The sequence below is a fragment of the Macaca mulatta genome, chromosome 19 (assembly GCF_049350105.2).
Source record: "Macaca mulatta isolate MMU2019108-1 chromosome 19, T2T-MMU8v2.0, whole genome shotgun sequence".
NCBI classification, from domain to species: Eukaryota; Metazoa; Chordata; class Mammalia; order Primates; family Cercopithecidae; genus Macaca; species Macaca mulatta.
Window position 1 is genome coordinate 67,390,704 of NC_133424.1, and position 21,388 is coordinate 67,412,091.

Genomic DNA, 21,388 nt, shown 5'->3' on the forward strand with positions numbered 1-21,388 from the left:
AATGGGGAGCCATAGAAGATTCTAAACAGGAATGACATGAGCCGACTTCGGTTTCTACAGGATCCCTGAACGGAGACTGGGCTTCGCAGGGAGCGGGGAGACTAGTTAGAAGGCTACTGCAATGGTCCAGGTGAGAGGCAGCGGTGGCGGGAACCAGATGGGAATCACTGATCATGCAAAAGGCTAAGAATGGGCAGGTCCGTCCCGTGCCCTGCTCTCTGCTCTCTGCTCTCTGCAATCTGAGTGTTGGAGTCTGACAGTCTCATCATCCACTCACTGCATAGGTAATCTTGGGCAAGTAGTTTTTTGTTTTTTGGGGGGGGGGTTTTGTTTTGTTTTTTGAGACAGCGTCTCACTCTGTCGCCCAGGCTGGAGTGCAATGGCGTGATCTCCGCTCACTGCAACCTCCGCCTCCCAGGTTCAAGCGATTCTCCTGCCTCAGCCTCCTGAGTAGCTGGGACTACAGGCACGCGCCACCACACCCGGCTAATTTTTGTATTTTTAGTAGAGACGAGGTTTCACCATATTGGCCAGGCTGGTCTCGAACTCCTGACCTTGTAAGCTGCCCGCCTTGGCCTCCCAAAGTGCTGGGATTACAGGCGTGAGCCACCGTGCCCAGTCTGTTTTGTTTGTTTGTTTTTGAGACGGAGTCTTGCTCTGTCGCCCAGGCTGGAGTGCAGTGGCGAGATCTCAGCTCACTGCAAGCTCCGCCTCCTGGGTTCATGCCATTCTCCTGCCTCAGCCTCCCGAGTAGCTGGGACTACAGGCGCCTGTCACCTCACCCAGCTAATTTTTTTTTTGTATTTTTAGTAGAGACAAGGTTTCACCATGGTCTTGATCTCCTGACCTCATGATCTGCCCGCCTCCCAGTGCTGGGATTACAGGCGTGAGCTACCACGCTTGGCTCTGTTTTTTGAGGTGGACCTTGCTCTGTTGCCCAGGCTGGAGTGCAGTGGTGCGATTATCGGCTCACCGAAACCTCCGCCTCCCGGATTCAAGTGATTTTCCTGCCTCAGCCTCCTGAATAGCTGGGATTACAAGTGCCCGCCACCACGGCCAGCTAATTTTTGTGTTTTTAGTAGAGATGGGGTTTCGTCATGTTGGCTGGGCTGGTCTCGAACTCCTGACCTCAAGTGATCCGCCTGCCTCAGCCTCCCAAAGTGCTGAGATTACAGGCGTAAGCCACCGCGCCCAGCCTGTTTTTTTGTTTTTTTGAGATGGAGCCTGGCTTTGTTACCCAGGCTGGAGTGCAATGGTATAATATTGACTCATTGCAACCTCCGCCTCCCAGGTTCAAGTGATTCTCCTGCCTCAGCCTCCTCACTAGCTGGAATTATAGGTGCCCACCATCATGGCTGGCTAATTTTTGTTTTTATCAGAGATGGGGTTTTGCCGTGTTGGCCGGGCCGGTCTCGAACTCCTGACCTCAGATGATCCACCTGCCTCGGCCTCCCAAAGTGCTGGGATTACAGCACCCACGCAAGTTTTTTTTTTTTTTTTTTTTTTTTTTGAGACGGAGTCTCGCTCTGTCGCCCAGGCTGGAGTGCAGTGGCGCGATCTCGGCTCACTGCAAGCTCCGCCTCCCGGGTTCACGCCATTCTCCTGCCTCAGCCTCCCAAGTAGCTGGGACTACAGGCGCCCACAACCGCGCCCGGCTAATTTTTTGTATTTTTAGTAGAGACGGGGTTTCACCGTGGTCTCGATCTCCTGACCTTGTGATCCGCCCGCCTCGGCCTCCCAAAGCGCTGGGATTACAGGCGTGAGCCACCGCGCCCGGCCGCAAGTTTCTTAACTCTTCTCTGCCTCATTTTCTCATGTGTAAGACTAAGACAGCCTCCCACCGAGACACACTTCCCTCACGTGGCTCTGGGGAGAAATACTGTGGAAAGCTTTGCTAGTAACCTCTACGGCATGGAGGGAGTTCTCAAAAAGCGATTTTAGAAAGGTGTTTATGCCTGGGAAGCCTGTTCATTTTTGTGATATCCTTGGAGCTGGGCCAGGCACTTATCGAGCTAAATCTAACTTTTGTCAGAATGGCAGGGGGAAGTCATGGAGGAAAATTTCCAAAGGAAGGGGGAACAGGATGGGTGGGGGGGTGTTGAGGGCATAGGCAGAGGCAGTGACAACGGACAGGAGGTGTCCACAGAACGGGGACTGCCACTGGCCCTGGAGACAGAAGGTCAGCCCCGGGTTCAAATCCTCCCTTAGCCAAGTGCTGAAATGGACTAGTTGTTGAACCTCTCTAGCCTTCGGCTTCCTCATCTGTCAAGCAGAAATCAAACCTCGAACTTCCTCCCGTTGTTAGAATTTCAAGGGAGTTTTAAAGACAGAGCTTTCAACTCTGACCTGTGAACAAGTGTGACATCAAATTTACTGTTTGTTATTAGTCTGTTGTTACGAGGCAGAGAATTAGTTTCCCGGCTCCCCTGCAGTCAGCCCCTCCTGGATCTGTCTGCCAGCCCCGCCCCTGGGTCACTCCAGCCAGGCTGTGCCAGGTGAACGCTCAGGTATGCGGAGGCGGAGGCAGGACAGCCCTGGGAGGGAGCAGGAGGAGGGGCCGGCAGCCTGGAACGGAAAGGACAGCGGAGAGCAGGGCAGAGCCTGAGCAGGCAGGTGAGGAGATCCGGGTTCAGAGAGAAGGAGGCCGGGATTTGACCAATGGGTCTGAGGGAGAAGGGGACTGGGGTCTGGACTCCTGGGTCTGAGGGAGGAGGGACTGGGGTCTGGACTCCTGGGTCTGAGGGAGGAGGGACTGGGGTCTGGACTCCTGGGTCTGAGGGAGGAGGGGCTGGGGGCCTGGACTCGTGGGTCTGAGGGAGGAGGGATTGGGGGCCTGGACTCCCGGGTCTAGGGAGGAGGGATTGGGGGCCTGGACTCCTGGATCTGAGGGAGGAGGGATTGGGGGCCTGGACTCCTGGGTCTGAGGGAGGAGGGGCTGGGGGCCTGGACTCCTGGGTCTGAGGGAGGAGGAGCTGGGGACCGGGGCTCCTGGGTCTGAGGGAGGAAGGGCTGGGGGCCTGGACTCCTGGGTCTGAGGGAGGAGGGGCTGGGGGCCTGGGCTCCTGGGTCTGAGGGAGGAAGGGCTGGGGCCTGGACTCCTGGGTCTGAGGGAGGAGGGGCTGGGGCCTGGACTCCTGGGTCTGAGGGAGGAGGGACTGGGGCCTGGACTCCTGGGTCTGAGGGAGGAGGGACTGGGGGCCTGGACTCCTGGGTCTGAGTGAGGAGGGGCTGGGGCTTGGATGCCTGTGTTGAGGGAGGAGGCTGGGGTAGGAATTAGAGGCTCCTACTGGCCAGGCCCTCACATCTTTGCTGGCTCCCAGGGCACCTCCAGGTGGGCAGGAGCTCCCACTCAGCACCATGAGCACCGCCACCGGGTAAGTGCCCCTGGCCCCCAGGCCCCAGGCCCCAGCCCCAGCCCCAGCCCCAGCCCCAGCACGCCTCCCGCCTCCCCTCGCCTCCTCACCCACACCCGCAGATCCTGTTTCTGGCAGCCCAGACTCTGGCCCAAGCCCGGACACTCAGGAGGAAGCCAGAGCCACTCTCCTCCCTGCCCAGCCTGGGGTTAGGGGCCCCCACTGTAGAGCAGACAGGCCTGTGCTCCAGCTCGGCCCTCACACTCCATGCTGATGTAACCCCGGTCAAAGGACATCACCTCTTGGAGCCTCAGCCCCTCCTCTGTGACACAGGGACAATTTTGAAACATTGGTGGGATAGTGCATTACAGGACTTAGCCAGCCACCTCACTGACAGCCGGTGCTCAGCTCATAGGAGCCTCTGTTGGGATTGTTATCTTGTTAGTAAATAGTAACCCTTTGCTAGAAAATCAGGACTGTTCATAATGAAGACTCAAGTCTCCTAGAGTAAGCAGGGAGAAAAACAATGAGCGATGAGTCAAAATACCTGCATGGTAGGTAGTGAGTTCTCTGGCCCAGAGGTAATCAAATTGGTGACATCAGACTGGCAGGAGCGGGATGAGGAACAGGAGTTTGGGAAAAAGGGTTTATCAGTTCCCCTGACGCCACCTGATCTCTGAGCTTCTGTTATGCGCATGGAAGTGGGGATCCAAGAATTCTTAGGAAAGGTAACCTTAGGAAGAAATCAAGGACAAGAGGAGACAGAGAGGGATGCGGCTGGGAAGCGCCTGGCCCATGGGGGTGGGAGGGGAAACAGATAATTCCCTGTCTACTTCAGATACTACTAATGCTATTGTAACAATCCCCATTTATTGAGCAACTTCTGTGTGCTAAGCCCTGGCAGCATCTTAAGAATGATAATAACAGTTATTGAGGCTTCAAAATACTTCACCTGCATCATCTGACTGAATTTGCCCAACAGCCCTACCAGATAGTTACTATGTTACAGAAAGAAACCGAGGCAGAGAGATTAAGTCCCCTTCTCAAGGTCTTATGGCAAGGAGGCAGTAGACAGAGGATTTGAATCCAGGACTATGCCATGGTCGAGACCACGCTCCCCCTACCACCCAGCACCACCGCCTGACCTGTCTTCTTTTTTTTCGAGATGGGGTCTCGCTGTTGCCAGGCTGGAGTGCAGTGGCGCGATCTCAGCTCACTGCAACCTCCGCCTCCCAGGTTCAAGTGATTCTCCTGCCTCAGCCTCCCACGTAGCTGGGACTACAGGCACCCGCCACCACACCCAGCTAATTTTTGTATTTTTAGTAGAGATGGGGTTTCACCATGTTGGCCAGGCTGGTCTCGATCTCTTTTTTTTTTTTTTTTTTTTTTTGAGACGGAGTCTCGCTCTGTGGCCCAGGCTGGAGTGCAAGTGGCCGGATCTCAGCTCACTGCAAGCTCCGCCTCCCGGGTTTGCGCCATTCTCCTGCTTCAGCCTCCCGAGAAGCTGGGACTACAGGCGCCCGCCACCTCGCCCGGCTAGTGTTTTTGTATTTTTTAGTAGAGACGGGGTTTCACCGTGTTAGCCAGGATGGTCTCGATCTCCTGACCTCGTGATCCGCCCGTCTCGGCCTCCCAAAGTGCTGGGATTACAGGCTTGAGCCACCGCACCCGGCCTCGATCTCTTGACTTTGTGATCCGCCCATCTCTGCCTCCCGAAGTGCTAGGATTACAGGCGTGAGCTACCGCGTCCGGCCTACCTGTCTTCTTAAAGTCCAGCTCTGGCTCTGAGCTCTCCTGCTCAATAATAGTAAAAATAATAATAATAACCCTTCCATGGCTCCCCATTACCTTCATAATGAAGCCCTTGCTGCCCTGCTTGGCATTTCCGCAGGGTCCGCCCCCAATTCCACAGTCTCACTCATCCCTCTTTTCTTCACCAGCCCAGAAGCTGCCCCAAAGCCAAGTGCCAAGTCTATCTATGGTGAGTAGGAGGCAAGGGAGCCCCAGGCCCATAGAACTGGGTCTAAAGAAACAGGACCTGGAATCCAGGGTCTTGGAGGAGGAGAGGCTGGGCCTGGACTCCTGGGTCTGAAGGAGGAGGGCCTGGGGGCTCTGGACTCCTGGGTCTGAGGGAGGAGGAAGAGCTGAAGGTCTAGACTCCTGGGTCTGAGGAAGGTGGGGCTGGGGGCCTGGACTCCTGGGTCTGAAGGAGGAGGGCCTGGGGGCTCTGGACTCCTGGGTCTGAGGAAGGTGGGGCTGGGGGCTCTGGACTCCTGGGTCTGAGGGAGGAGGGGTTGAGGCTGGACTCCTGGGTCTGAGGGAGGAGGGGCTGAGGGCCTGGACTCCCAGGCTCATTTTCTTTCTCCCCTGGCAGAGCAGAGGAAGCGTTACTCCACAGTGGTTATGGCCGATGTATCCCAGTACCCAGTCAATGTGAGTCTGGGATCTATGTTCCCCAGGACATCTTCTAGGGCAAAGGTGGCCTCAGGAGATAGGGCTTTGGAAAGCAGCTGGGCCCCAAAGCAGGAAGCATGTGGAAAGTCAGTTTGCCCATCTGTAAAACGGACCTCCGTTGCCTCACCTCAGTCATGGATATGAAGTCAGGGACCTCGGGTCCACTCAAATCTGCCAGCCTTTTCTCCGGGCTAGCTGTTGTGCTGGACAGTGGGACCATGGGGACAAATCAAGACACAGCCCTGCATGAGGAGGGGGTACACAAGGTCCAGAGGAACCCACGGAGGTGCCTGGTGCTCTAATGGAGGTGGCAGGGGGCACAGCGGGAGACCCGAGGAGGCATTTAGAAGGAGAGAGCTGTAATCCAGACTCCTTCCCTGCCTGCAAGGAGCCTCCAGTCTGTGAGAAGCCAGACTCAGGTGCTAGTCACTCTGATGAAAGGGAAACAAAGAGCACTGGGAGGAGGAGCTGATTTGTGGAGCAGGTGATCAAGGAAGGCTTCCTGGAGGAGGTGTGGTTAGTCTCAGGCTGAAAGTCTGATTATTCTGGGGGATTCTGAGCCCACCTGGCATCATCTTGGGCCTCACTGCTGTCTCCCTGGTCCGTACCAGCACCTGGTGACGTTCTGCCTGGGTGAGGACGATGGCGTGCACACCGTGGAGGATGCCTCCAGGAAGCTGGCCGTCATGGATAGCCAGGGCCGAGTCTGGGCACAGGAGATGCTGCTGCGAGTGTCTCCCGACCATGTCACGCTGCTCGACCCGGCCTCCAAGGTGCCAGGGGGCACGTGGGTGGGAGGAGTGTCTGGGGCAGGGACTTCAGGGGGTCTGGGTGTGAATCTTGGCTCCTGCATGTCTTTCCTCTGGGAACTCTGGCGAGGGACCCCAGCCCCCTTCTTGAGCCTTAATAGCCTCATCTATTAAACAGGGGTGTTATCCCTAACTCCCTAACTGCGTGAGGTTGCCCTGACCTGCTGGCCCACACTCCCGTCGCCATTTAGTAGTACCATCATTTCGGGGCCTCAGTTTACCCTGCCATCCCACCCGGCAGGAGGAGCTGGAGTCATACCCGCTGGGCGCCATCGTGCGTTGTGATGCGGTGATGCCACCCGGCCGGAGCCGCTCGCTGCTGCTGCTCGTGTGCCAGGAACCCGAGCGCGCGCAGCCCGACGTGCACTTCTTCCAGGGCCTGCGCCTTGGGGTGAGCGGACGGCGTTCGGGTTGGCTCTGGGGGCGGAGCTGGAACTGGGCGGAGCCTGGAGCCGGGGCGGAAATGGGTGGGGCCTCTAGGTGGGGCGGGGCATAGGGCTAAGGCGGGATCACAGCAAGGAAGGGCATGGGACCTGGGAAGGAAGTTCTGAAAGGGAGTGGGGTTTGAGGAGACTGGACCCAGGGTCAAGATAGCACATGAGGGTGGGATGAGGACATGAACAGAACATGGGCAAGTAGGGCCTGGGGGAGCAACCAGGACGAGGATGGGGGCGAGAAACCACCTGGACTGGGTCTCCATGGGCCGGGTCGTGGTTTGGGGCAGGGACAGGTGTAGGGCGAGGGGTGAGTCCAGAGTGTGGACGTGCGTGGGAACATAGGCGTGAACGATGTACGCACGCACGTGGGCTGGGACGGAGCAGAAAAATCGGCCAGGGGCGTGGCCCGGGTAGGAAGGGGGTGCGGCGTGGGGAGGCGTGGCCTGATGTGTGATTGGCAGGCGGAGCTGATCCGAGAGGACATCCAGGGGGCTCTGCACAATTACCGCTCCGGCCGCGGGGAGCGCAGGGCGGCGGCGCTCAGGTGAGAAGGAAGAAGTTGGCGGGGTCTCTGGGAAGCCGGTTTCCCCTCCCTGTGCCTCAGTCTACAACACCAGACTGGAACGGAGCAAGTTTTGCATGGAGTCAAGCACAACCTAGTCGAGTCTTGTCTGTACCTCCCAGACGAGATGACTCCCCAGAACTCTTACTTCTTTTCCCTGTTCCCTGTCCAGGCCCTCAGTTTCACTCTAGAGAGGTGCTACCCCTCCCCATATCGGATTTCTCCCTACCTCGTTGAACTTGTTTACTCCCTTTGAGCCTCAGTGTGTCTCGTTCTGCGCCCCGGATTTCCCCCTCCATGGACCCCTCAGTGGACCCAGCCTTGGTGTCCCCGTCGCCCTCTGCAGGGCCACGCAGGAGGAGTTGCAGCGCGACCGCTCGCCCGCCGCTGAGACCCCGCCCCTGCAGCGCCGCCCGTCCGTCCGCGCAGTGATCAGCACCGTGGAGCGGGGCGCAGGCCGCGGGCGACCCCAGGCGAAGCCCATTCCCGAGGCAGAGGAGACGCAGAGGCCTGGGCCCGCGGGGACCTCGAGCAGCGCTGACCCGGCCTCCCCGGACCTGGGTCCCCGGGGTCCTGACCTGGCGGCTCTGCAGGCGGAGCGGGAAGTGGTGAGCCGCGCGGGAAAGGGGCTGGGGGCGGGGCCAGACGACTGGAGGCGGGGCTAGGGCGTGGGGGGCGGGGCCAGCTGCGGGATAGGAGTTCTCCGTCAATCTGGTCAGACTTCGGCGTTATGGAGGCGGGGAAGGGGCGGGGCTTGGTTGTAGGGCGTGGCCAGGTGTTTGGGGCGGGGCCTGTCTGGAGACGTGTCTAGGTGCTCAGGTTCAGGGCTTCGACGGGGATGGTTTTGGAACTCGGGAGCCCTGAGCGTCCCCCTCCTCTGTCCCCCAGGACATCCTGAACCACGTGTTCGACGACGTAGAGAGCTTCGTATCGAGGCTGCAGAAGTCGGCGGAGGCGGCCAGGGTGCTGGAGCACCGGGAACGCGGCCGCAGGACCCGGCGCCGAGCGGCTGGGGGTAAGGGCACCCCCGCGTGGGATCTGAACCCCCCTCCCGATCACTTCCAGATGCCCCCCCTCTCCCCAGGGTCTCCCCTCCCGCCACTTACCAGGGCTGACCTCACAGCCATCTTAACCGGGTGTCCACCTCTCTCTCTGCCTGCCTGGTGCTGGCCCCGCGTCCCCATCGCCGCGCCCGTCGGCCCCCGCAGAGGGCCTGCTGACGCTGCGGGCCAAGCCGCCCTCGGAGGCCGAGTACACCGACGTGCTGCAGAAGATCAAGTACGCCTTCAGCCTGCTGGTGAGGACGCGTCCGCCCCTGGGCCGGGGCGCGGGCACGGCGAAGCTGCCCCGTCCCCGCACCCACGCCAACCATCTCCCTCCCCACGCCCCAGGCCCGGCTGCGCGGCAACATCGCCGACCCCTCCTCCCCGGAGCTGCTGCACTTCCTTTTCGGGCCTCTGCAGATGGTGAGACCCGCCCCAGGTCCTCGGGCCCCCCTGCGGCGGGAGGAATCGGTTCGACTTGCAGACGGTGTGACGGCACGGCCTGCCCCCTCCCGCTCCCCTGACAGATTGTGAACACGTCGGGGGGGCCCGAGTTCGCGAGCAGCGTGCGGCAGCCGCACCTGACGTCGGATGCCGTGGCGCTGCTGCGGGACAACGTCACTCCACGTGAAAACGAGCTCTGGACCTCGCTGGGGGACTCGTGGACCCGCCCCGGGTGAGGGGCGGGACTGGGAGGCGGGGGGCGTGGTGATTGGAGGAGCTTAAGGGCTGGGAGATGAGTGGCATGATTGGAAAATGAGACTAGGAGGAAAGGGACAGGTTGGAGGCGTGGCTTCGTTGTGTTGGGGCGGGGCTTAGGACAGATGCCAAGATTCAATTGGCGGAAAGGCCAGAAATTAATATGAAGGAAAGATTTAAGACCAGCAGACCAATCAGATTGAAAGAAAAGGTGGGGCTTAAAGGAATAGAGGGGCTACGGGGCAGGAGCGGGGCTACGCGAAGGGGCGGGGCTTCTGGAAAGTTTGGTCTATAACTTTGGCGATGGGACAGAGTCTGTGCACTGGGGGCTGGGAGTTTCGTAGGGAAAGGGTCAGAACCTGAAACCGAGCTTAAGGAAAACCTGATTTGGAATCAGAGGTGAAATTTAGAGGCTAGATAAGGCAATTTTTTTTCCAGAGAGAGAGAGAGATGGATGGGCGTGGGGGGCGGGTCTCAATATGTTGCCCAGGCTGGTCTTGAACTCCTGGCCTCAAGCGATCCTTCCATCTTGGCCTCCCAAAATGCTGGGATTACAGGCGTGAGCCACTGCACCCGGCCTAGAAATATAAATTACTGTTGGGTTGGGCTTGGAGGTACCGGCAGGACTTGGTGAAAAGTGGCGGGGCTAGATACAGAGAGCTTTAGGGGAAAACTTAGTGAAGTTAATGACAGAGCTCAGCTGGGGGCTGTACCAGGATCCCTGAGCTCTTGGCCCTGTCCCTGGCTGCAGGCTGGAGCTGCCCCCGGAAGAGGGACCCCCATACAGACCCGAGTTCTTCAGCGGCTGGGAGCCGCCGGTTACTGACCCGCAGGGCCGCGCTTGGGAAGACCCAGTTGAGAAACAGCTACAGCACGAGCGGAGGCGCCGGCAGGTGAGGCTGAGGCTTTCAGGGGAGCAGCCAACTCCCCCAAGCGACACGGCAGGGCCGAGGCTGGGAAGTCCGGGGTGGGGGCGTGGCCGGTCCGCCTGGCCCCGCCTGACCCGACTCTCTTACTTCCTGCAGCAAAGCGCCCCCCAGGTCGCTGTCAATGGGTGAGTGTCCGCCCCAGGGCAGGGCAAGGGGGTCCAGGAGGGGTGCTTCCCGGGGGCTCCCGGTGTTGACTCCGCCCCCTTTTTTTCTGTGTTTTTCCTTCTGTCTTCCTGGCTCTTTTCAGGTGGGTGAGATGGTGAAGGGGCGGGCCGGGGCCGGGAGAGAGGGAGGAGCAGGGAGGGAGGGGGCGGGATCCAGACTTCTGGGGCCAAGGGAGGAGGGAATGGAGACCGGGGTTTCCGGGCCTACGGGAGGAAAGGGGCTGGGAGTGGGTAAAGTCTGAGAGGTTGGATCTCTGGATCCCCAAAAGGCTGGAAGAAGGCAGTTTGGTTTCTCAGGGCCTGGGAAGCACCATGTCTGGGCTCCCTACGAGGACAGAGCCCTGGATATTGGAGGGGAGAGGCTGGGGAATTCGACCTTTGGGTTTTGAAGAAGAGCCCAAGTCTGGTGCTTGGGATCCTGGAGACCCAGAGGAGCAGGCTTGGGACTTCAAGGGCTTGGGGGCAAGTTTCTGGGAAAGTTAGGAAGTGGTAGTATCTCTGGGCCCCGGAGAGGGGTAAAGGCTGGGTGATTAACCTCTTGGTTTTCCAGACGCTCTAATGCAATTGTCTAAGTCACTGCTGGGTGTCGGACTGGGTTAAAAGGTTTAAGGGTTAAAAGGATAAGATTGAAGCTTGAGACCTGGACTCCTAGGTCCCTGGGGGAAAAAAGGACATTCCACGTCAGGTTCTACCAAGCAGTGGGGGTTCAGACTCTGGGTCCTGGGGGAGGAAATGAAGTAGATGGACCAGAACTCTAGGGTCCTTGAGCAAATAGAGGGCAGATTGGAGGGAAACAACATGGGAGGAGACGAAAACAAAGCAGTGAGGCTGGAGGAGACAAAGGGGGGTCTAGGTGAGGGCCTGGGCAGAGGGTCTCAGCAGGGACAGCGTGCTGGGAGCTGCCAGCCCCACACAGGGGGTGCCGCGGCCCTGAAGACCCCCCCTCCCCCCTGCACAGGTAGGCCTGATCCAGGCTGAGGTCCCTCTTATCGGGAGTCAGAGCTGAAATCCCACCCCTGCCCCCAGCTGCCTGATATCGCAACCCCCCTCCCTGTTCACAGCTTCAAGTCACTTTCTCTGAGCCTCAAGTTCTTTGCAGGGAAACTGGGAATGATGGTAATCCCTTCCTGGAACAGTGAGAAGTCTGTGGTGTTGTAGGAACTAGCAGTTCAAGGCTCAAGGCTGTGACCATGTTCAAGTTCAAGTCCAGCTGCCTGCAAAGGAGGGCAGCATTATTCAGACATGGACTGCCCTGGTCCCAGGCTGGCGATGCCACCTGTGACCTTTACATCCCTGTGCCTCAGCTTCCTCCTCTGTGAAAATGGAGAAGATAATAGGGTCTCTGGGGGAGGAAGAAACTGGGGGCGGGGAGAGGGGAGTCCAAATTCATGGTTCTACCAACGGTTGTCATGAAGCTCAAATCAACTAATATACATAACAGTGCCTAGCACATAGTAAGTGCTACAGAAGTGGTAGCTATTGTTTGTTTTTTGAGACAGGGTCTCACTCTGTCATCAGGCTGGAGTGCAGTGGTGAGATCTCAGCTCACTGCAGCCTCTGCCTGCCAGATTCAAGCGATTCTCCTGCCTCAGCCTCCAGAGTAGCTGGGACTACAGGCACGCGCCACCACACCCAGCTAATTTGTGTATTTTTCAGTACAGACAGGGTTTCACCATGTTGGCCAGGATGGTCTTGATCTCTTGACCTTGTGATCTGCCCTCCTCAGTCTCCCAGAGCGCTGGGATTACAGGCGTGAGCCACCGTGCCCGGCATAGCTATTGTTTTTATTATGCTCATGAGTTATGATATTTAAGCCCAGTGCCTATTAGATGCTCAATAAATGACAGCTGTTTCTAGCTGTGTGATGTAGGCAAGTGGTTTTATCTCTCTGAGCCTCATTCTCCTCTGTAAAATGGAATCGATGATGGGATAGTACCCACTGCATATGCCTACAGCACAATGCCAAACAACGGAGGGGGCAAAACATATTCAGGCTGTTATTCTCGTTTCAAATTTCTATTAACAGTACTAACCTGGCCCCTGCTGTGCCCCCTGCTTGGCTCTAACCCTAGCTCACACCAGCACCCTGCATCCCAGAGCAATGGGGCTGGCTGCCTCCTTATCTCCAACCCTCCTGCTTCTCCTCAGTCACCAAGACTTGGAGCCAGAATCTGAGCCTCAGCTGGAGTCAGAGACAGCAGGAAAATGGGTCCTGTGTAATTATGACTTCCAGGCCCGCAACAGCAGTGAGCTGTCGGTCAAGCAGCGGGACGTACTGGAGGTTAGAGGAGCGGGAGGCTGAGGGGCAGGAATTAGGCAGCCCTAGCTGCAGATGCAGGCTCTGAACCTTCTGCCTTTTACCGCACGCAGGTCCTGGATGACAGGCGCAAGTGGTGGAAGGTTCGGGACCCAGCGGGGCAGGAGGGATATGTGCCCTATAACATCCTGACACCCCACCCCGGACCCCGGTTGCACCACTGCCAAAGCTCTGCCCGCAGCCTGGTGAGCCGGCGCAGACGCTGGGGTCTTGAGGGAGGAGAGGCTGGGACCAGATACTGGGAACAAGGGGCGTGGGGATCAGCTGTCAAGAGTGCTGGTGCAGGTGGTGACTGAGGGTTCATAAATGCATCTCCAGAAAGGGGAGAGGCTGGGACTCTGATTCCTCTCCCTAACCCAGGTGCTCTCCTCTGCTCCCTTTCAGAACAGCACTCCTCCTCCGCCACCAGCCCCAGCCCCAGCCCCACCTCCAGCTCTGGCTCGGCCCCGCTGGGACAGCTGCGATAGCCTCAACAGCTTGGACTCCAGCGAGAAGGGTGAGTGGTGGGGACGCCGGCTGTGGGGAGAGGTTCTTATCCTTGCTTTCCAGGCAGGGAAACGGGGGCTCAGAAAGAGCAAATGGACTCCTGCCCCATTCTGGGGAGGCTGGAGCACCCCCCCGCCCTCTGGCCCCAGGACCCCTCGCCCTGAGCCCCCACTCCCTCCCTCCGGGTTTCCCACCTGCAGAGAAATTCTCCCAGATGCTCATTGTCAACGAGGAACTGCAGGCGCGCCTGGCCCAGGGCCGCTCGGGCCCGAGCCGCGCAGTCCCAGGGCCCCGCGCTCCGGAACCGCAGCTCAGCCCGCAATCGGACGCCTCCGAGGTCCGAGCCTGGCTGCAGGCCAAGGGCTTTAGCTCCGGGTGAGTGGGGCGGGGGCCGGCTCGGCGCGGGTTGATACGCAGGCTGGGAGCGGAGCGTTCCGATCGGCCGGGAGTCGGGGGGCAGCAGTCGTGGAGACCACAGGGAGCCGGGATTAGCCCGAAGTGAAGGTCTGTCTGGTAGCAACATCCAGTGGCAGGCTGTGATTGCCATGTGTTTTCAGACTCCGACTGGATTCCTTAGGGAAATCCCGCACCCTTCGAAAGCATATGACCACGCCCCCCGGGTGGCACATTGTGATTGGTGGGTGGGGTTCAGGGGGTGTGGGCCCTGCCCCCCCCGGAGCTGTTCTGATTGGATCATCGCCGGGTGGGCGTGACATGAGTGACGGTGGCTGGGGCATCCGGCGACCTGCCTGACTGCGCCCCGGCTGCCCTCCCTCGCTCAGGACCGTGGACGCGCTGGGTGTGCTGACTGGGGCGCAGCTTTTCTCGCTGCAGAAGGAGGAGCTGCGGGCGGTGAGCCCCGAGGAGGGGGCGCGTGTGTACAGCCAGGTCACCGTGCAGCGCGCCCTGCTGGAGGTGAGCCGGGCCGCTGGTCCCTGGGTCTGGGTGGGGTTGGGACGCCGAGGGCGAGGGCTCGGACACCAGGACAAAGCGATTTCCACCCTGCTCTCTAGGACAAAGAGAAAGTGTCAGAGCTGGAGGCAGTGATGGAGAAGCAAAAGAAGAAGGTGGAAGGCGGGATGGAAATGGAGGTCATTTGACCTGCCCGGCGCCCTTCGCAAAGAGTGACCAGGCCCCGTGTGAGAACGGACTCTTCAGACTCCTCAATAGCAGAAGTCGGTCTTCTGAAGGATGGCCAATCTGCTCCGGCCCCGGTCTTCCCCCATCCCCGTGGACAGACTGAATAATCCTTGCTGCAGTCCCTCCGGGGCAGATCTGGACTGGCTGTGAGTGGGGAGGGCGTGGAGACAGTCTACGGAAAGCGCTAGCAGACCCCCAAGAGGGTGCAGTAGAGCCCTGAGCATTGTAATATGCCGCCCAGCCTATAAACAGCCTCCTTACTTGGCAGATGGTGTGTCAACTGCTGTCCTCTACCCGGCTACCAGGGGGCCCAGAAACCTTCCCCTTGCCCCAGTCACAGCCTCAAGGAACCTGGAAGATGTTCCACCTTCTTTGGTTTCTCTCTCCGAACCCTCCTTTCCATCCCCCGGGTCCCAAACCAGGATCCCTCCTGACCTCCTAGCCAGCCAAGTCCAGCCTGCCCCATCTTCGGGTTTCCCTGGCTCGCGGCTCCCTTGGTTCCCTGAGAACCAAGGTTCTCACTTCATTCCTTCCTGCATCCTGGCCCTGCCCTTCTCCAAACTCTCCCAAGCCCCTTCAACCTCTGCGGTTTGCACTTGCTATCTCTGCTGGCCGAAACAGCCATTCCCTGCCTGGCAAACTCCTCCTATTCAGCTCGCTCACTCACTGTGGCGAAGCCTGCCCTCATCCCCGAAGCTAGTTCCCCACCTCCTGCCACGGCCCTGCCAGGTAGAACTGGCAGCCTCCCCAGCATGCCACAGCTTTCTGGTCACTTTTTGTCCTGGGAGATGGCAGCCAACTGAAAACGTCCTACTCCCTCAAGAACTAGCTCCTTTCCCCTCTGGCGAGCCCGGTAACATTCTTTTCCCCATTGTCCAGGTGGCTGGTAAGGTCTGCTTTTCTCTGGACCCCCCCGTTTCCAGACTGGACACTCTCTGCCTTTGGGAAGAATGGTCCTTTCTCTTTCTCCCGTGGCTCCGCTTCCCCAGATTACTGCGGGCCTATGGGCCTCAAGCCTGTCCCCGAGTTGTTCCAACCTGGGGCACCAGGTGGCGCCCTCCAAGATGGGAAAGGATCAGAGAGATCCTCCTGGGGCAGGCAGGAGTTCTCAGTCCCCACTTTGCCAACTCCTGCCTGGTTCCTTCCGGTTCCTTCCTTCCTCTTTGGATCTCCAAGAGTCCTTCCCCTATCTGCCCCGTCCCTAGATCCTACTCACACACTTCCCTTGGCTCCCTATGGCCCACCAGACAAAACCCAGGCCCCAGCTTGGCAGTCACAGGCTGCCACTTGGCTCACCGGCTTCGACCCCACAGGGCTCAGCTCCCTCCTCCTGCTGCCAGGCTTGGTTCATGTGGTCGCTTCTGCCCAGAATACTCTCAGCCCCTCTACCACTTGCCCGGGGCCCCACCACTCATTCTTAACAGGGGAATCGGAAAGGTAGGCAATTCCCCCAAACCTCCTTGCTCCATTTTCCCCTCCCCAATAAGCCCCCGGGGCTCACACCACCCAGGCTGCAAACTGAAAGGTCTGCAGGAACCCGACAAGAGACCAAGTGAGCCAGCTGGGCCTCAGCCCTACTCCCGTCACAGGCCAGCTTGTTTGAACATCCTGGCAGCTGCATCTTCCAATATTCTCAGAACCTGACCATCTCTCACCATCTCTACTCCCGTCACCCCGGCCAGAGCCACCATCTCTCTTGCCGGGATTTTACCAGTAGCCCCTTAGCTGGTCTCCCCAGTCCTCACCACCAACCCCCAGTCTGTTCTCCACACAACAGCCAGAGGGACCTGTTAAAACCTAAGTCAGGCCATGGCCATGCTCCAAAAGCCACCCAGGGCTCTCACCTCAAAGCTCAAGCCCTTCCCAGGGCCAAGTCCCCACACAGCCGCCGTGACCTCTCGAACCTCATTCCCTGCTTTCTCCAGCTCCTCAGCTTCCTGCAACACATCAGGTGCATTCCTACCCCAGGGCCTCCACACACACAGCTCTCATCATCCAGAGCACCCTTCCGTCACTACACAGCTCCCTCTCCACCACCTTCAAGCCTCTACCTGTGCCAGCTTTTCCGTGAGGCCTGCCTAGACCACTCTATTCAAAACACATGTGCACACACACGCACCCGCCTTCCCAACCGTTCTTTTCTCCAGAGCGCTGCCGCCTTGAAATACATTTATTTTAACATTGGATGCTCCCCTCCTAAAAGTATTGGATCTTTGTTTTGTTCAGTAATTATCAGTCACACTGTACTTACTAAGTCCTGTTCTTCCTGGTGTTACAGTAATTACCGAATGAATGAATGAATGCCTCATCTCAGAAGATGGCTCCTACTCAGCTCTAGTCAACTGTGGCTATGCAGGACTGAAGAGTTCATATTGTCACAGATTCCTGTTTTTTCAAAAGAAGTCAAAATTCCTTTTTTCCCCCCTTTTTGAGATGGAGTCTCACTCTGTTGCCCAGGCTGAAGTGCAGTGACTCGATCTCGGCTCACTGCAACCTCTGCCTCCCAGGTTCAAGCGATTCTCCTGCCTCAGCCTCCCGAGCAGAGTAGATGGGACTACAGGCGCCCGCCACCACGCCTGGCTAATTTTTGCATTTTTACTAGAGATGGGGTTTCACCATGTTGGCCAGGCTGGTCTTGAACTCCTGACCTCAAATGATCTGCCTGCCTCAGCCTCCCAAAGTGTTGGGATCACAGGCATGAACCACCGCACCCAGCCGGAATTCCAGATTTTTATACACAGATTACTCCAAATGTTAAATGTTGGCAATTGACTAAATCTGTTCCAAAGACACTGATGGCGAAACCCAAGCTCCGCAGCTCCATAACCCTGGCCCGAGGTCTTGCCCGCTGATCCTTCCTGCCCCCATCAACTTTCCCTCAGCCCCCTGCCTGTGATCACGCCGGCTCCGTCTTGGAGCCTTCACTCCCGCTGGGGGCTCATCCTGAAGCTCCTCTGCCACACAGGTGAGCAAGCACCAGCCCACCCCTTGGCACCCCACCCAGCAGCCCAGTGGTTTGGTCACAGACATGCACAGCCCCCCAGCACAGAAGCAGGAAACGGCGCCCTCCCTCTGGCTGGGAACACAGACCTTGAGTGGCAACTTCACGACTTTTATTTGTGGTGCCTGTGCTTTATCTCGAAAATACCTTCTCCCCCTGCCCCAGACAGTGGGCGGGGAGGGGGCAGCAAAAAATAGAAGACGTCCCTCCCTATTGCACATGGACCCTATATACAGGCCCACCTGGCTGAGGCCGGCAGGACTCTCGGCACAGTCTTGGATCCCTGCTCAGGAGGGGGGGTGACGGGGTGGCATCACACGTGAGAGGGGGACCTCCAGGCGGCCACTCTGGTCCTGGCTACTGGTCCTTGCACTTCTTGGTCCTCAGTTCCTTCCTAGTCCCGGCTCTGGCCCTGGTCCCCTCTGGCAACGTCCCCCTACTTGGCTCGGCCTCCCACCTCCATCCTGGCCTCGGGTGGCCCCCTTGGCTCCTGGGGACTCTGCTCCCCTCCCAGTTCGGAGGTCCCAGGGGGGCTATGGCTTCTCTGAGACTTCCCCCGGAGCCCTGTCACTCGTGTTCACACGGGGGAAGGGGTGCGTGTGGCAGAAGCAGCTGTATAAATACGGGTGCGGGAAAGTCCCTCCAGGTCACTTGGAGAGTTTGCTGATAACGCGGATCAACGCTGCATTCTCATCCTTGAGGCGCTGGTTGTCAGCGCGGAGGTCAGACAGGGCCTGGGGGACGGCAAAGGGTCAGCTGGGCAGCCCTGGTGGGTTGCGCCCCCGCCCACCCTCGGCCCTCTGCCCACAGCCCCCACAGCCCCCACCTTCAGCTCTTCCTCCAGCTCTGCAGCCTTGCGTTCCAGGGCCCTGCGCTCCTGGAATGAACAGGGAAAGTTCAGAAACCGAGTGAGGCTGAGGACAGGGGAAGGCCGGGGGCCAGCTGGGAAGGGCAATGTGGCTCTCTTGGTCCAAACTTAGTGATGTGAGGCTGGGAACACCTCTGGCTCCCGTCCCTACTGTCCCTACTCACGAATCTCTCCAGCTCCAGAAGGGCTGGCCTCTCAGCGAAGCGCTCTTGCCTCTGGTGAGGACACGGAAAGCACAGGGGTCAGCAGGGGAAGCCAGCACTGCCCTCAGGAGGGGTCCTACGTTCCTGCTGGGGACCCGCCTGCCCACTAGGCAGCCCACCAGCCCCACCCCCATGGGCCAGGCCCCGCCCCCAGCAAGCCCACAGCCCCACCCCCATTTGCTCAGACCCCGCCTCCGAGATCTCGGCCAGGCCCTCAGGTGGAGCGAAGCCCCATCGGCCCCTCCAGGCCAGGCTCTGCCTCCCAACAGTCTGAGCCCCACCCAGGCGGCCCTGCCAGTTCTGGTGACCCTGGCCTCGGCGCCTTTACCTGCGTGGCCCGCTCCAGCTCCACCTTGAGCTGCGCCAGCCGCAGCGTGGTCTCGGTCAGAGCCTCGCGAAGCCGCTCGTTCTCCCTGCGCAGCTCTGCATACAGCTGGGGGTCGGGTGGAGGAGGGTCAGGCGGAGGAGGGTCAGGTGGAGGGCAGGGGCGACGCTGGGGGCAGGGAAGCCAGGAGGTGGGCACCCGGCAGGCGGAGCCCCAAAGGAGGGGTGGGATCACACCTTCCTAAAGCCTCCGTCCTGCTCCTCCGACTCTGGCTCAGGTTCTGGGTGGAGGTCCCGCTGTGACCGCTGCCTGCGGGCCGAGGGGCCGCCCTCCAGGGTGCTGGGGCGGGGGCGGAACGCGCGTCAGGGGCCGGCCCGGGCCGCACGCAGGCCCCACCTCTCCCACCCCGCCCCTACCTGGACTCCGGGCTGCGGTCAGCCGGCTCCGCCTCCTCCCCCTGTGGGCAGGTAGAGAGGGGTTCAATGGGCATGGGAGGGGCTTTAGTGGGTATGGGAGGGGCTTTGCCCGCCCTCCGGCCCACCCTCTGCACCAGCCCGGCCCCACCTGAGCCCCCCTCACCTCCGCAGGCCCCCTCCACTCCTTTCCGACCTTGCGGGGCTCCCTGGCCGCCTGCGGTCCTGGACCCTGCCCGTCAGGCGCCTCTGCTGGGGGAGGGGCAGGAATCAGTCCAGGCACCTCCAGAGACGCCTCTGGGGGCCCGGGTCCCCAGGTCAAGCCCCCAGGAAAGCAGGAAGACTCGGAGAGACGATGATTCCCGGGGAATGACCTCCCCCAGAGAGCAGACCTCACCTCTCTGGGCCGGGCTGTCGGAGTTCTCCACTCCAGGGACGCGGGGCCTCCGGGAAGGGTCCTGTCGGGAGGGGTTGGTGAGTCAGGGGACCAGGACATCCCGCACCACCCCACGCGCCCTCGCTGACCCCTCTCACCAGGCTCTGCGCCAGCTTCTCTGACTCTGGGGCCTTCCCTGCAGACTTCTCTGCCTCCTTCAGGTCTGTCAGAGTCACACCCTGGCAGGGAAAGGGGACAGTCAGGGGAGGCTGGGGTCAGGGCCCAGCTCCTCTTTCCTCAGGCCCAGGAGTCCAGACTCCAGTCCCTCCTCCCTCAGACCCAGGAGTCCAGACCCCAGTCCCTCCTCCCTCAGACCCAGGAGTCCAGACTCCAGTCCCTCCTCCCTCAGACCCAGGAGTCCAGACCCCCAGTCCTTCCTCCCTCAGACCCAGGAGTCCAGACCCCCAGCCCCTCCTCCCTCAGACCCGGGAGTCCAGACCCCCCAGTCCCCTCCTCCCTCAGACCCAGGAGTCCAGACCCCAGCCCACCCCACACCTGCGTGGACCTCCGAGACTGGCGCATGAGACGGGAGCGAGCTTTTCTCTGGGATTCCGACTCCTCATCCCGCACAGGCATCTGGTAGGACCTGAGGGAAGGGTCCCAACCTCAGGGAGGGGCACTGGGGACCCTGTCCCATTCCGTGGCGGGCACCCTCCGCGGGAGGCAAGTTCTGTGGGAGGCGACTCCAACTCCCAGCAGACCCGGGGCCAGCCCTCCCTCAGGAGCCCACCCAGAGCCCCGGGACTCCGGCTTGACATAGTCTCTGCTGGCTGGGGCGGCAGCTTCCTGCCCTGGCCTCTGCACCTCCGTCGGTCCCGGGAGTCCGCTGGGGGTGCTGTGGAGGCGGTGGGGGCGTTTGGCTTCGCTGGAGATTCAGACTCCGGAATCCTGGAGGGAGGCGAGGAGTTCTCCAAGCAAGGAGGAGGCTTGGTGACCTCAGACCTGCATCAATTCATTCATTCAACAAACATTACCCAGGTGCATTGTGTGCCGGCACTGGAGATGCAGCCGTGAACAAAAGAAACAAATTATCTGGGCCACCAGAGTCAGAGCTGAGCAGAAATACACAAAACTGACAACAGCCATGAAAAGACCAGCACTCTACCCAGCCGGTCAGAAGGGTAAAGCACGCTGGACAGAAGCAGCAGCGCGAGAACTGGGAGCGGAGCGGCAGGGGCATGTGCCGACGGCGCAGAGGTGGCAGCAGGTGGTCCGTGCGCCTCGGGGTGGGGGATGATGGGGAGAAGGTGACGTTTCAACACGGGCTTGAGGGAGGGAGCCAGCCGCCAGGAGGAACACAGCACAGGCTCTGGGGTGGGAGCAGGAATCAGACCCGGGGGGTACACGGGCTCACTCAGGATCATACGGACAGGCTTGGAACCCACATCTGCCGCCTACCCCCGAGGGGCCCAGGCCTTGGGGACTCACAGGACAGAGGGCTCCGGCAGCTTCCGGGAGGGGGTCGGGGTAATTCTGGCAAGACGGAGCTCCCTGGCCTGTGTGGAGAGGAGGAGGAAGGGGCAGTTCCCCCAACTGGGCAGGGGCCTGGGCCCGGACCCCGCCCAACCCTCACTCACCTGGGTGGAGGTCCCTTCCAGCCAGGAGGAGGAAGCCGAGCGCTGCAGCCCAGCCCCCGGGGCTCCCTCTGCCATCCGCCTTTCCGGGGGACCCAGGGCACCAGAACTCCCTGTCTTCAGGAGGCCAAAGCGCCTGGAGAAGGGGGCCTCTTCAGGCGGCTGGGAGAAGAAG

The 21,388-nt window shown here is 60.0% G+C and overlaps 2 protein-coding genes across 15 annotated transcripts in view; one reads left to right on the top strand and one right to left on the bottom strand.

Moving 5' to 3' along the window:
- The first annotated feature begins 2,475 nt into the window (after positions 1 to 2,475).
- Positions 2,476 to 16,705, top strand: EPS8L1 (EPS8 signaling adaptor L1). 5 transcript variants are annotated; one of them, XR_013410327.1, is made up of 21 exons: positions 2,476 to 2,613; positions 3,321 to 3,374; positions 5,294 to 5,334; positions 5,728 to 5,786; positions 6,419 to 6,580; positions 6,858 to 7,007; positions 7,515 to 7,597; positions 7,962 to 8,223; positions 8,504 to 8,630; positions 8,824 to 8,912; positions 9,007 to 9,081; positions 9,186 to 9,334; positions 10,109 to 10,250; positions 10,383 to 10,411; positions 12,599 to 12,731; positions 12,821 to 12,952; positions 13,152 to 13,263; positions 13,454 to 13,628; positions 14,036 to 14,168; positions 14,267 to 14,539; positions 16,672 to 16,705. XR_013410327.1 is itself a non-coding variant. In XM_077981889.1 (20 exons), the coding sequence occupies exons 2-20, from the start codon at positions 3,358 to 3,360 to the stop codon at positions 14,351 to 14,353; spliced, it is 2,157 nt and encodes a 718-aa protein (XP_077838015.1). In that variant the 5' UTR covers positions 2,485 to 2,613; positions 3,321 to 3,357; the 3' UTR covers positions 14,354 to 14,660. The 5 variants fall into 5 exon arrangements, 3 of the variants coding, with proteins under 3 accessions (XP_077838015.1, XP_077838016.1, XP_077838017.1); XR_013410328.1 differs by lacking the exon at positions 16,672 to 16,705 and having other exon boundaries at positions 13,152 to 13,267; positions 13,456 to 13,628; positions 14,267 to 14,660; XM_077981889.1 differs by lacking the exon at positions 16,672 to 16,705 and having other exon boundaries at positions 2,485 to 2,613; positions 14,267 to 14,660.
- A 779-nt stretch (positions 16,706 to 17,484) lies between these two features.
- Positions 17,485 to 21,388, bottom strand: part of PPP1R12C (protein phosphatase 1 regulatory subunit 12C) — a 28,071-nt gene continuing 24,167 nt past the window's right edge. For 4 of the 10 annotated variants that reach the window (XM_077981877.1, XM_077981880.1, XM_077981878.1 and 1 more), the window contains 13 exons: positions 21,217 to 21,375; positions 21,068 to 21,135; positions 20,444 to 20,581; positions 20,135 to 20,225; positions 19,738 to 19,818; positions 19,601 to 19,661; positions 19,370 to 19,452; positions 19,207 to 19,247; positions 19,027 to 19,129; positions 18,794 to 18,898; positions 18,427 to 18,477; positions 18,221 to 18,271; positions 17,485 to 18,128 (listed from right to left, as the gene is read on the bottom strand). In XM_077981877.1, the coding sequence (XP_077838003.1) occupies positions 18,042 to 18,128; positions 18,221 to 18,271; positions 18,427 to 18,477; positions 18,794 to 18,898; positions 19,027 to 19,129; positions 19,207 to 19,247; positions 19,370 to 19,452; positions 19,601 to 19,661; positions 19,738 to 19,818; positions 20,135 to 20,225; positions 20,444 to 20,581; positions 21,068 to 21,135; positions 21,217 to 21,375 (1,119 nt within the window). In that variant the 3' untranslated portion in view covers positions 17,485 to 18,041. Of the gene's footprint in view, positions 18,129 to 18,220; positions 18,272 to 18,426; positions 18,478 to 18,793; positions 18,899 to 19,026; positions 19,130 to 19,206; positions 19,248 to 19,369; positions 19,456 to 19,600; positions 19,662 to 19,737; positions 19,819 to 20,134; positions 20,226 to 20,443; positions 20,582 to 21,067; positions 21,136 to 21,216; positions 21,376 to 21,388 lie in introns of all 10 variants that reach the window. The other 6 variants (XM_077981879.1, XM_015124917.3, XM_077981884.1 and 3 more) reach the window with 3 other exon arrangements.

What these genes read in the sequence shown, in the direction of transcription:
- EPS8L1 (XM_077981889.1), top strand. An exon ending in CCGGCGCCGAGCGGCTGGGG is followed by an intron (nt 8,631 to 8,823) that starts GTAAGGGCACCC and finishes CGGCCCCCGCAG; the next exon opens with AGGGCCTGCTGACGCTGCGG. An exon ending in CCCCAGGTCGCTGTCAATGG is followed by an intron (nt 10,412 to 12,598) that starts GTGAGTGTCCGC and finishes GCTTCTCCTCAG; the next exon opens with TCACCAAGACTTGGAGCCAG.